The following is a 13,075-nucleotide window of genomic DNA, read 5'->3' as shown; positions in this document are numbered from 1 at the left end:
GCCCTCAGTGGCAATCTTTACCAAGGATCACCTTCAGTGCTCGGTTGTCTCCAGCAAGTCTGTCCCCAAAGAATTTGATTTGCTGGTTTTAAGCATTAAACTTTCAAATAGCTCTTTGTTGACAGTTGCTGGGTGTTTTCGTCCTCCATCCGCACCGGCCTGTACCTTACCTGTCCTAAGCTCTCTCCTGGCCCCTTATACTAAGTCTGAATTTGTCCTGCTAGGTGACCTAAGCTGGGAGATGCTTAAACCACCTGATCAAGTCCTAAAGCAATGGGACTCCCTAAATCTTTCTCAGATTATCACCAATCCCACAAGGTATGACTCCAAACACCCAGAAAACGTTATCCTCAGAAATAATCCTGCTAGGTATCAGTCTGGTGTTTTCTGTAATGACCTTAGTGATCACTGTTTTACAGCGTGTGTTCGTAATGGCTGCTCAGTGAAACAACCTGTCCGGATTTGTCATAGACGCTTGCTAAAGAACTAATGAGCAATCCTTCCTTCATGAACTGGCCTCTGTAAAATGGTATAGAATCAGTTTGATCCCCTCTGTCAAAGACGCTTGGACCTTCTTTTTTGATATTTTCAGTGGTATTGTTAACAAACACGCCCCCATGAAGGAAATGAGAATTAAAAACAGGTTTAGTCCCTGGTTCGACCGTGATCTTGCGGAGTTACTCCACCCCAAGAATTGCATTTGGCGAAAGGCTCTCCACACACGTACTCAGGCTGACTGGCTATCGTTCAGGCAAATGAGAAATAAGTGCACTCAGGCTATCCGGAAGGCCAAAGTTAGTTACTTTTAAGGAGCAGTTCTCTCTCTGTGGGTCTAACCCCAAGAAGTTCTGGAAAACTGTTAAAGACCTGGATAATAAACCCTCCTCCTCACAGCTGCCCATGTCCCTTAATGTTGATGATGTGGTTGTTACTGACAAGAAGCACATGGCTGAACTCTTTAATCACCACTTCATTAAGTCAGGACTCCTATTTGACTCAGCCATGCCTCCTTGCCCGTCCAACATTTCCTCATCTCCCACTCCTTCTAATATGACTATCCCGATGCTTCTCCCTCTTTTTACCCTGCCCCACTACAAAGTTTCTCCATGTAGGCAGTCACTGAGTCCGAGGTGCTAAAGGAGCTCAGAAGGGTCAGACGGTTTAGACCCTTTCTTCTTTAAGGTTCCTGACCCTATCATCGCCAAGCCTATCTCCACCTTTTTTAACCTGCTTCTCCTTTCTGAGGAGGTTCCCATTGCTTGGAAGGCAAGCTGATCCTAACTGACTGTTATAAGCCTATTTCTATTTGTCAACTATCAATGTCTATAGTATTCTCTCTGGTATGCAGTCTGGTTTCTGCGCAGGTTATGGAAGTGTCACTGCAACCTTAAAGGTCCTCAATGATGTCACCATTGCCCTTGATTCTAAGCAATATTGTGCTACTATTTTTATTGACTTGGCCAAAGCTTTTGATAAGGTAGACCATTCCGTTCTTGTGGGCCGGCTAAGGAGTATTGGTGTCTCTGGAGGGCCTTTGGCCTGGTTTGCTAACTACCTCTCTCAAAGAGTGCAGTGTATAAAGTCAGAAAATCTGCAAAGTTGAAATTGAAATGAGACTCATGTGGCAAAACATTCTGGGATCGAATAGGATGAGGAAGGAAGATATTACGACATGGCAAAAACAAAACACACCATGCTTGAAGACAATTAGGAAAGACTAGTCAATAAAGTAATCAAATACAGTGTTTTGAGTGCCAAAACAGCTTTCTCATCACGCACTTGACAGAACGCATCGTGCCACCATTGTATCGCTGGCTGTGGCTGTTTGGGTGTCCGGGTCATTGGCCATACGAGCACCATCGCCCTTGAGGAGGAAGTCGTTTCATAAGGGATAAGCATCAGTAAACGTTTGCCGTAATTCCCTAACCCCCCTCTGTGTCTCCCGCCACGTGTCTTCCCGTCTGCAACAGAAACAATGCCAGTGGAATGAGGAGCTAATCCTCAGGAAGAACCCATTCCAATGTCGTGCCCACTATGGTGCCATCCTGCGCCAGCACCTTTACTCCCTCTATCTGACCGCCATCCGGTTTCCTCCTCCCTCACTCCCCATTCTTCAAAAGGGAGAAGTTTTTTATTTTTTTTATTTTTTTTACTTCAGTTAATTTTGTAAATACTTTATCACTTATTTTTCTTAAAACTGCATTGTTGGTTTAGGCCTTGTAAGTAAGCATTTCACTGTAAGGTCTACCTACACCTGTTGTATTCGGTGATTGTGACAAATACAATTTGATTTGAAAAGCAAATTATGTTACAAATCTTGGAGAAAGGCAGAATTACAGACATAAAAAGGGCTTGTAGTTCCTGAGTTCATTACTAATAAATTAGATGGTCGGTGTTCTGTGTGATTCTCCTAAATAGAGAGACGATGAGTAGAGTGTGCAAACACTCCCTCCTCCTATCTCTTGCTCCCTGTTTTTCTCCCTCTCTCTCTACCCTCTCCCTCCCTCCTTTTCTCCTTCCCCTGTCCCTCTCTTCCTACCTCTCGTATTGTAGGCTTTTGATTTGAGTCGCCTGCAGACCGAAGGAACCATTTGCATTTATATGACACGTGTAATGCGTGCAGTGTGCACCGGGCCAGGCTGAACTGGACCTGGGCACAGGCGTGATGACGGGCCATCACAAATCACACGGTTCTCAGCAGCACTCATCCCAAGGCCCATTTCACATGAAACATGACCATAGTGTGTTGTTTTTTTACGCAACCCATGTGGCCAACCCACACCTGGTCCTGCAACTCCACTGTGTTATATGTTAGAACACCATGTGGAGGAATTTCCATAGTGAGAAAAGAGAGAAAAAATATTGTAAAAGGAGAGAGGTGCAAGTGGAAGGCAGTGCTGGGTTGGCGAAATAATTTGGCTCCAACGTTGACCCATTCGGTTCCCACTCCCACCTGCCCTCTATAGCGCTAATACCCAGGGGTCATATGTATCAAGCATCTCATATGTAGGAATACCCTACCTCCCCTCTAGAACGTTTCTAAACCATGGCAGTGGAGAGGGAGGAAGGGGGAGGGGGGGGGGGGGGGGCAGCTGAAGTCAGTGCTGCAGGTTTGCTGAAATAACAAGCCTAATAATGTTACTTCTCCAGCCTATATGAAATACATAAATAAGTGGGCCTCAGCAATATAGAGTGAATGCTGTTCCATGATGTTTTGCATTTCAAAGAGGATATGTATTTTCCCAAGTGTGTCCAATTAAGCCTTGTTCTCTTGTTATTATTATTATTATTATTCTCTCCTTCATTAGGATAACACGACTGAGCAGATCCTTCTGAACGCCGAGACGCTCCTGAAAGAGCTTGGGACCAGGGATAACGTCAAGGTATTATATCATTGTTCATCTTCAGGCTTCGAGACTCAGAGGCTCCTCACCATTTTTGCTTGGTCATCATCATGAGTGCTTTGTGAGAGGATACAGTATCAGGTATAGTCCAACGCTGGTACACAGATAGTTCTCTGCCTTTGTAGAGCGATGCTAATCACAAATCATACAAGACAAGCCCATCTCCTGGGTTTTACATGCAATCTGAGCTGCATCTGAATCACTTAATTCCCATCACAGACACCTAAACTGCATAGGGAGTGGTTGAGTGGTTCAAATGACTTCATAAATGTATTATTCAGACGGAGATCCTCCATTGAGACAAGATAAAGCAGCGAAAAGAAGAATTGCATAGTGCAAAATGGATCCTGTTAGCATTATGAAATTATACTTTTCCAATGGATTCAACAGCAGTCTTTATGGTTGATGCCTGATGCAATTAGACTGCTTGAATTATGTGGTAGCAGTGTTAACTTAGCCAGCCTCATACTGTTCTTTATAGCATTAACTTCCACTCTCTTCCACTCTTTTGATGTCCACCATGTTTGATGTATCTAATGGGAGTCTAGCAACAGGTCTCCCCGGGGTTGAGGAAAAAGGAATCCAGTGCATTGTGGAATTTATTAAAAGAAACTGCCGTCAAAATAACTTAAGCACTTGCGTTGTATAAACCAAAATGGCATTTTTTCTCTGCAATTGTTTAAGTCGCTAATACTGTAGTCAACCACAAATATCTTCGGGGAGTGTATGTGGAGATTGTGAGAGACACGAAAAGTGTGAGTGTGCACATGAATGTGCTTGTGTGTGTGTGCGTGCACTTTGAGTATGTGAGTGTGTGTGTGCTTTACTGTGTGTATGTTTGATACAGTGTTACGGTAGGCCCAAACTCCATCTAATCTTAATTAGACCAGCACTATCAGCGGGGGTGCTCTCTTTCTAGAATATTCTTCTCCTGCACAACGGGAGATACAGGCACCGGGAGCATCTTAAAGAGAAAAGTACTCAATCGTTTGTTATAACTTTGTGTTCAACTTGTGAGCGTTGATAGTTATTGCTTCCTTTGTTGTAGTTGCTGTTACTGTATCTAAATCAATTATTATTTTGTATGTATCATCAAGAAGCTAATTTAATACAAGGGCCATGTTTTACAACTGCATTGAACTGGAGTAACTACCAGGAATAACCTGTATAATTTCCATAAATGTACAGTTGATTGTTTTTAGCCCAGGACTAGCCTTAACCTTGGTCTGTATTTGAACTGTAACAGCCATCTGCCATGTCTCCAGGTGTGGTTCTACAACCAAGCGTGGCACGGGATCGTTTCGTTCCTCAGCGTGGCCAACAACGCCATCCTGAGGGGCAACCTGCCTACGGGCCGTGACCCCAGGGAGTACGGCATCTCCTCCTCCAGCCACCCTCTCAACCTCACCAAGGTGCAGCTCTCCTACCAGGCACTGTGAGTAGGAATGTGTCAGCTCCGGGAGAAAGCTTCCCTTACGTAAAGATCTAAGATCAGCTTCCCCTCCCCCAATCCTAACCTTAACTTCTAGTTGGTGAAATAAAAAAAAATGACCAAGATCAGTGTCTAGGGGAAACTCACCTGTACAGTGCCTTGCGAAAGTATTCAGCCCCCTTGAACTTTGCGACCTTTTGCCACATTTCAGGCTTCAAACATAAAGATATAAAACTGTATTTTTTTGTGAAGAATCAACAACAAGTGGGACACAATCATGAAGTGGAACGACATTTATTGGATATTTCAAACGTTTTTAACAAATCAAAAACTGAAAAATTGGGCGTGCAAAATTATTCAGCCCCTTTACTTTCAGTGCAGCAAACTCTCTCCAGAAGTTCAGTGAGGATCTCTGAATGATCCAATGTTGACCTAAATGACTAATGATGATAAATACAATCCACCTGTGTGTAATCAAGTCTCCGTATAAATGCACCTGCACTGTGATAGTCTCAGAGGTCCGTTAAAAGCGCAGAGAGCATCATGAAGAACAAGGAACACACCAGGCAGGTCCGAGATACTGTTGTGAAGAAGTTTAAAGCCGGATTTGGATACAAAAAGATTTCCCAAGCTTTAAACATCCCAAGGAGCACTGTGCAAGCGATAATATTGAAATGGAAGGAGTATCAGACCACTGCAAATCTACCAAGACCTGGCCGTCCCTCTAAACTTTCAGCTCATACAAGGAGAAGACTGATCAGAGATGCAGCCAAGAGGCCCATGATCACTCTGGATGAACTGCAGAGATCTACAGCTGAGGTGGGAGACTCTGTCCATAGGACAACAATCAGTCGTATATTGCACAAATCTGGCCTTTATGGAAGAGTGGCAAGAAGAAAGACATTTCTTAAAGATATCCATAAAAAGTGTTGTTTAAAGTTTGCCACAAGCCACCTGGGAGACACACCAAACATGTGGAAGAAGGTGCTCTGGTCAGATGAAACCAAAATTGAACTTTTTGGCAACAATGCAAAACGTTATGTTTGGCGTAAAAGCAACACAGCTGAACACACCATCCCCACTGTCAAACATGGTGGTGGCAGCATCATGGTTTGGGCCTGCTTTTCTTCAGCAGGGACAGGGAAGATGGTTAAAATTGATGGGAAGATGGATGGAGCCAAATACAGGACCATTCTGGAAGAAAACCTGATGGAGTCTGCAAAAGACCTGAGACTGGGACAGAGATTTGTCTTCCAACAAGACAATGATCCAAAACATAAAGCAAAATCTACAATGGAATGGTTCAAAAATAAACATATCCAGGTGTTAGAATGGCCAAGTCAAAGTCCAGACCTGAATCCAATCGAGAATATGTGGAAAGAACTGAAAACTGCTGTTCACAAATGCTCTCCATCCAACCTCACTGAGCTCGAGCTGTTTTGCAAGGAGGAATGGGAAAAAATGTCAGTCTCTCGATGTGCAAAACTGATAGAGACATACCCCAAGCGACTTACAGCTGTAATCGCAGCAAAAGGTGGCGCTACAAAGTATTAACTTAAGGGGGCTGAATAATTTTGCACGCCCAATTTTTCAGTTTTTGATTTGTTAAAAAAGTTTGAAATATCCAATAAATGTCATTCCACTTCATGATTGTGTCCCACTTGTTGTTGATTCTTCACAAAAAAATACAGTTTTATATCTTTATGTTTGAAGCCTGAAATGTGGCAAAAGGTCGCAAAGTTCAAGGGGGCCGAATACTTTCGCAAGGCACTGTATATATTATATTAGACGAGGGAGGGAGGGAGGGAGGGAGGGAGGGAGGGAGATGGAGGAAGAGATTCATTCATGTGAGTAGCCCATGGGAAACACACACTTTCAGATACTGTCGCTTTATAACCCAAGAGATCAGCCAGGAGCCCTGAAGCAGCTACCCCATGAGATGTCTTTGATTAATGAGGGCGTTATTGAAGTACAAAACCACCAGACTTCACTGTCTAATGCAGTCAATCATCTATCCAATCTCCATAATCGAGGAAAAGCCTTGCATAATATAAGCTAAAATAACATAATACTATGTAACATTACATAATATAACATGACTTGCAGTATTATAGCAGAATATAATTACATAACATATCCTAGCATAAAATAAACAGTAGCATAACATAGCATCATATCATACAGTGACATATCACATCATAACATAACCTAAAGCCCTACTGCACATCTAACTTAGATTTGTGTGTATTGATTATATGTTGTGAAATTGTTAGATATTACTTGTTAGATATTACTGCACTGTCGGAGCTAGAAACACAAGCATTTCACTACAACCGCAATAACATCTGCTAAACACATGTATGCGACCATTACAATTTGATTTGATTTGAACTATGTAGATTGAACAAATTAGGCCTACGCTCAGTTTTCACACTTTGTTTGCTGAAATGTCAGTTTCGACTTTGACACCTGATGCGATCCTCATGCCACAGATACCATTTAGTTCCTTGTTCCGTTCTTGTGTTACCTCTATCTAAGTAAGGTATTGATGTAGTAGCGACAGTGTTGAGTTAGAGAGAAAAGACATGGAAGTGGAGCTAGAAGATAATTGCAATGCCTTACCTTCCATACAATAGATTCAGCCCCCCCCCCCTCTTTCTCTCCGTCTCTCTCTCTCTCTCTCTCTCTCTCTGCCTTTCTCTTTGTATATGTCTTTTCTCTCACTCTCTCTGTTTCTTCCTATGTTGGTCTCATTTCTCTCTCTCTCTCTCGCCCTCTCTCTCGCTCTCTCTCCATGTGGTCCCTGCGGGGGAATTTATTACCCATGATCTAAAGATGAACTTTGGATCATGGATTACCAGAGTTAAAAAAGTAAGGGAAGCATAGGAGTAAAAACAGCGTGGGTGTTCGTGTCCTATGCGATCGTTCATTGTGTCCCTGCGTCATTACCCTAATTCAACAGTTGTTCTCCACAAAGTGTGCTTTTAAACGGAGCAGACAGGAACATGTGATGTGGTGGTTCTAGAACATGTATGGGGTAGCTGCTTCCGTCTAGGCATTTTGTCTAGCCTCACTGCAATGCTCTCCTAGCATAAGCAGAATAATCATCATGGTGGGTCTCTGTGACCTGGAGCTTGCTAGGTCTTCAGTATATCAGAGAGAGACCTGTTCAGTCACCAAATCTCCCATGTCCATTAATAAAACAGCTTGACATTAAAGGACTCATGTGCCGTGTTCAGTGCAGGTATTTGGTTTTCCTGCGAGTTGAAAAGAAGAATCCTTTGCCATGTGTGTATACGTCTCAATTTCTGCATTATGGCTACACACACTGGCTGGAAAATGATTTACTCAAACAATTCAAAGGTTGACTATTATTTGACTACTTCATTATGGTTTTCTAACTCCCCTCCACACCTCCATGTTTGAAGCCGCACCTCACTCTAGACCTAATGCAAAAACACCTGGAACGACCAGGAACATTAAATGCTCTCCCCTACTATACTGTTTATTACTTTATTAGCAGGGTGCATGTCTCCTCACAGTGATTAGCCGCTAGTCCTTGTTCAGGGTTACCTCATTAGCCAATCACTTGCCTCAAACATTCCTCGGCCCCGGCGAGCGAGGTCTAGATAAACCTGTTGAAAACTGCTGAAAGTGGGGCGGCACCCACTGCGTAAATGATTTCATGTTTACGCATCCTAATTGTGTCCGGCACGCACTGGTGAATGTTGAGGTGGCGCGGCGCGACTTATTTAATATGTTAATTACCTTGCAGGTAGTCTGGCGAGAGATTGTGTGGTAGGGCGGAAGGGAGGAGGCGTGTGTGTGTGTGTGTGTGTGTGTGTGTGTGTGTGTGTGTGTTTGATCAAATGGATTACACTGTAGTGTTTTTTTGCAAGGGAAACAAATATAGGCTATAGGCCTACGTGTTTCTAGGACTGTAGAATTATACAAAACGTGTCATTGACTCTTTTTATTGATATCTTCCCATTATTTCTTCATGCAATTAATAATTGACAATAGTTTATGCACTATTTATAAAGCAATTCTTTATCAAGTATGTTTGAACACCTTGCAGGTTGATATGCATCTGATGCATATGCAAAAGGGAACACCCCGCAGCATTCTCTAGTGGGTACTGATATGCTGAACAGCTAGCAATTCAAATTTATCTAGAATAGAATCCATCCTCTTGTGCAATAAACAATAGCCTACACTATTGTCCCCAGATGGTACTAGTTGGTCGGAACTTGGTCCCCAGATGGGTCTTCCTGTTGACACCAAATAAGGAGTTTCCTCTTGGGTCCCCACATTGTTCACCTTCCCAGTCCCCACAATGTCATCTACCCTAATTTCAATGGATCAATTACATTTGAAGGGGTGTATTCATTATAGATTTTTTTTCTTCTAATTTTAATGTTTTCGTTGTCAGTTAGGTGGTGTCCCCAGAATGTGGTGTGAGAACAGGTGTCCACAGTAGGTGATATAAACGTGTGTGTGTGTTATTAACTATTCTTGTGGGGACTTGGAAACAAACAGAAATTTGACCAACTGGGGAAATTTTGTTGGTCCCTACAAAGTCAGATGCTATTTCTAGGGGATTTAGTGTTAGGGTTAGAATTATGTTAAGGGTTAGGAGCAAGGGTTAGTTTTAGGGTTAGGTTTAAGTAGTCTTTAGCTGGGTGAATCATATTCCAACCGCATGGAGGATCAAGAATTTCCAAGATGTGGCCTCCCGAGTGGCGCAGAGGTCTAAGGCACTGCATCGCAGTGCTTGAGGCGTCACTACAGACCCGGGTTTGATCCCAGGTTGTGTCGCAGCCGGCCGTGACCGGGAGACCCATGAGGCGGCGCACAATTGGCCCAGCATTGTCCGATTTAGGGAAGGGTTTGGCCGGCCGGGATGTCATTGTCCCATCGCGCTCTAGTGACTCCCTGTGGCGGGCCGGGCACATGCACGCTGGCACTGTCTCCAGTTCTACAGTGTTTCCTCCGACACATTGGTGTGGCTGACTTCCGGGTTAAGCAAGCAGTGTGTCAAGAAGCAATGCGGCTTGGCAGGGACGTGTTTCGGAGGACACATGGCTCTCGACATTCGCCTCTCCCGAGTCCATACGGAGTTGCAGGGATGGGACCAGACTGTAACTACCAATTGGATATCACAAGGTATGGGGAGTGAGCATTGCTTCTCTGAAAAGTTTAGTAGTTTTGCCTGATTGCGTTTCAAACAGAAAATTCAGTCAAATTGAGTCATCCTATTGGTAATGTAACGGCTTTCTTCCTGGGAAGGAGAGGCGGACCAAAACGCAGCGTGGTTATAGTTCATGGTTTTTTAATAAGAGACACTTAACATGAACTAACTACCAAACAATAAAAGTGAAAACCGAAACAGTCCTAACTGGTGCAGAAAACACAAAGACAGGAAACAACCACCCACAAAACCCAACACAAAACAGGCTACCTAAACATGGTTCCCAATCAGAGACAATGACTAACACCTGCCTCTGATTGAGAACCATATCAGGCCAAACATAGAAATAGACAAACTAGACACACAACAGAATGCCCACCCAGCTCACGTCCTGACCAACACTAAACAAGGAAAACACACAAGAACTATGGTCAGAACGTGACAGGTAACAAGCACATAGCTAATACATCATACATCATACAATACTTATAATTTACAGAAGATCATACATACCATTTCCCCAACTGGACATATTTTTATTATAAATTAAACCATGCAAGACTTGTCTAAAAATACTTAGACATTATAGAACATTTTAGTAATACAGTTGAAGTTGGAAGTTTACATACACTTAGGTTGGAGTCATTAAAACTCGTTTTTCAACCACTCCACAAATTTCTTGTTAACAAACTATAGTTTTGGCAAGTCAGTTAGGACATCTACTTTGTCCATGACACAAGTAATTGTTTACAGACAGACTATTTCACTTATAATTCACTATATCACAATTCCAGTGGGTCAGAAGTGAACATACACTAAGTTGACTGCCTTTAAACAGCTTGGAAAATTCCAGAAAATTATGTCATGGCTTTAGAAGCTTCTGATAGGCTAATTGACATAATTTGAGTCAATTGGAGGTGTACCTGTGGATGTATTTCAAGGCCTACCTTCAAACTCAGTGCCTCTTTGCTTGACGTCATGGGAAAATCTAAAGAAATCAGCCAAGACCTCTGAAAATAAATTGTAGACCTTCATAAGTCTGGTTCATCCTTGGGAGCAATTTCCAAACGCCTGAAGGTACCACATTCATCTGTACAAACAATAGTACGCAAGTATAAACACCATGGGACCACACAGCCGTCATACCACTCAGGAAGGAGACGCGTTCTGTCTCCTAGAGATGAACGTACTTTGGTGCAAATCAATCCCAGAACAACAGCAAATGACCTTGTGGAGATGCTGAAGGAAAAGAGTCCTATCAACCTAACCTGAAAGGCCGCTCAGCATGGAAGATGCCACTGCTCCAAAACCGCCATAAAAAAGCCAGACTACAGTTTGCAACTGCACATGGGGACAAAGATTGTACATTTTGGAGAAATGTCCTCTGGTCTGATGAAACAAAAATAGAACTGTTTGGCCATAACGACCATTGTTATGTTTGGAGAAAAAAGAGGGAGGCTTGCCAGCCGAAGAACACCATCCCAACCGTGAAACACGGGGGTGGTAGCATCATGTTGTGGGGGTGCTTTGCTGCAGGAGGGACTGGTGCACTTCACAAAATAGATGGCATCATGAGGATGAAAAACCTCTTACCCACTGGGAAAGTGATGAAAGAAATAAGAGCTGAAATAAATCATTCTCTCTACTATTATTCTGACATTTCACATTCTTAAAATAAAGTGGTGATCCTAACTGACCTAAAGACAGGGAATTTTTATTAGGATTAAATGTCATGAATTGTGAAAAACTGAGTTTAAATGTATTTGGCTAAGGTGTATGTAAACTTCTGACTTCAACTGTAAGTACTCTTATCCAGAGCAATTAAAGTATAGGTCAAATATTTCAGTAGCTTTCAATCCATGTCAAAGGCAAGACTAATCCCACTGGGCACAGGTGTAAATTTCAACGTCTTTCTGTCACGGTTTTCTGTATGTGAAAGAGAGTCGGACCAAAATGCAGCGTGTAGATTGCGATCCATGTTTATTCAACAATGATGAAACATGAACTGTACGAAAACAATAAACGTAATGTGAAAACCAAAACAGCCTAAACTGGTGCAAACTAACACAAGACAGTTACAAGGACACTAAGGACAATCACCCACGAAACACCCAAAGAATATGGCTGCCTAAATATGGTTCCCAATCAGAGACAACGATAAACACCTGCCTCTGATTGAGAACCACTTCAGACAGCCATAGACTTCACTAGAACACCCCACTAAGCTACAAACCAAACACACCACATACAAAAACCATGCCACACCCTGGCCTGACCAAATAAATGAAAATAAACACAAAATACTTCGACCAGGGCGTGACACTTTCCCACGTTGGTTCAATGTCATTTCATTGAAATTAAATGGAAACAACGTTGATTCAAACAGTGTGTGCCCAGTGGGATGACACGACTGGTGCAGAAAGTGTGAGATTTCACTCAGAATGCAACTCAGCACCTGGAGAAGTTGTGAGGCTTACTTCCACCCTTGACCAATCCTCCATCTGTAGCCCCTCAGTGCTATGCAGACATAGGCCTCAGATCCCTGGACAAAGTCTGTGTCCCAAATGGCACCCTATTCCCTATATATTGCACTACGTTTGACAAGGGCCCATAGGGCCAGTCAAAAGTAGTTCACTATATAGAGAATAGCGTGCGATTTGGAATGTATCCAATGTTCTTAATAACATTGCTCTAGAACTGGATTTTTTTGTTCCACTTTCCAGCTGTGACCCTATCTGGCTCCACCCATGTTAGGACTAATTGTCAGCGGTAAAGGTCTGGGTGGCCTCTGGTTCTGGTTTGTTAGTAAAGGAAGTATATGGGTTTCAAGTGTGTCCTCGGTTTTCTCTGATGTTGGCTTATCGAGTCATTCATCTATCATGGACATCACAAGAGGCTGCTGAGGGGAGAACGGGCTCATGATAATATCTGAAATGGAGTAAATGTAACGGTATCAAACACATGGAAACCACGTTTTCTGATGTTTGATAACATTCCATTTATTCCATTCCAGCCATTACTATGAGACTGTACTCCCCAATTACGGTG

The 13,075-nt window shown here is 42.8% G+C and overlaps 1 protein-coding gene across 1 annotated transcript in view; it reads left to right on the top strand.

Moving 5' to 3' along the window:
* LOC139378978 (phospholipid-transporting ATPase ABCA1-like) overlaps positions 1-13,075 on the top strand; it is a 269,741-nt gene that overhangs the window by 190,412 nt on the left and 66,254 nt on the right. The window contains exons 34-35 of the mRNA XM_071121640.1: positions 3,309-3,383; positions 4,670-4,839. Of these exons, the coding sequence (XP_070977741.1) occupies positions 3,309-3,383; positions 4,670-4,839 (245 nt within the window). The remainder of the gene's footprint in view (positions 1-3,308; positions 3,384-4,669; positions 4,840-13,075) is intronic.

This window comes from Oncorhynchus clarkii, chromosome 21, assembly GCF_045791955.1.
Source record: "Oncorhynchus clarkii lewisi isolate Uvic-CL-2024 chromosome 21, UVic_Ocla_1.0, whole genome shotgun sequence".
NCBI classification, from domain to species: Eukaryota; Metazoa; Chordata; class Actinopteri; order Salmoniformes; family Salmonidae; genus Oncorhynchus; species Oncorhynchus clarkii.
Note: the sequence above shows the minus strand (reverse complement) of the source record. Positions and strands in the feature narration are given on the sequence as shown.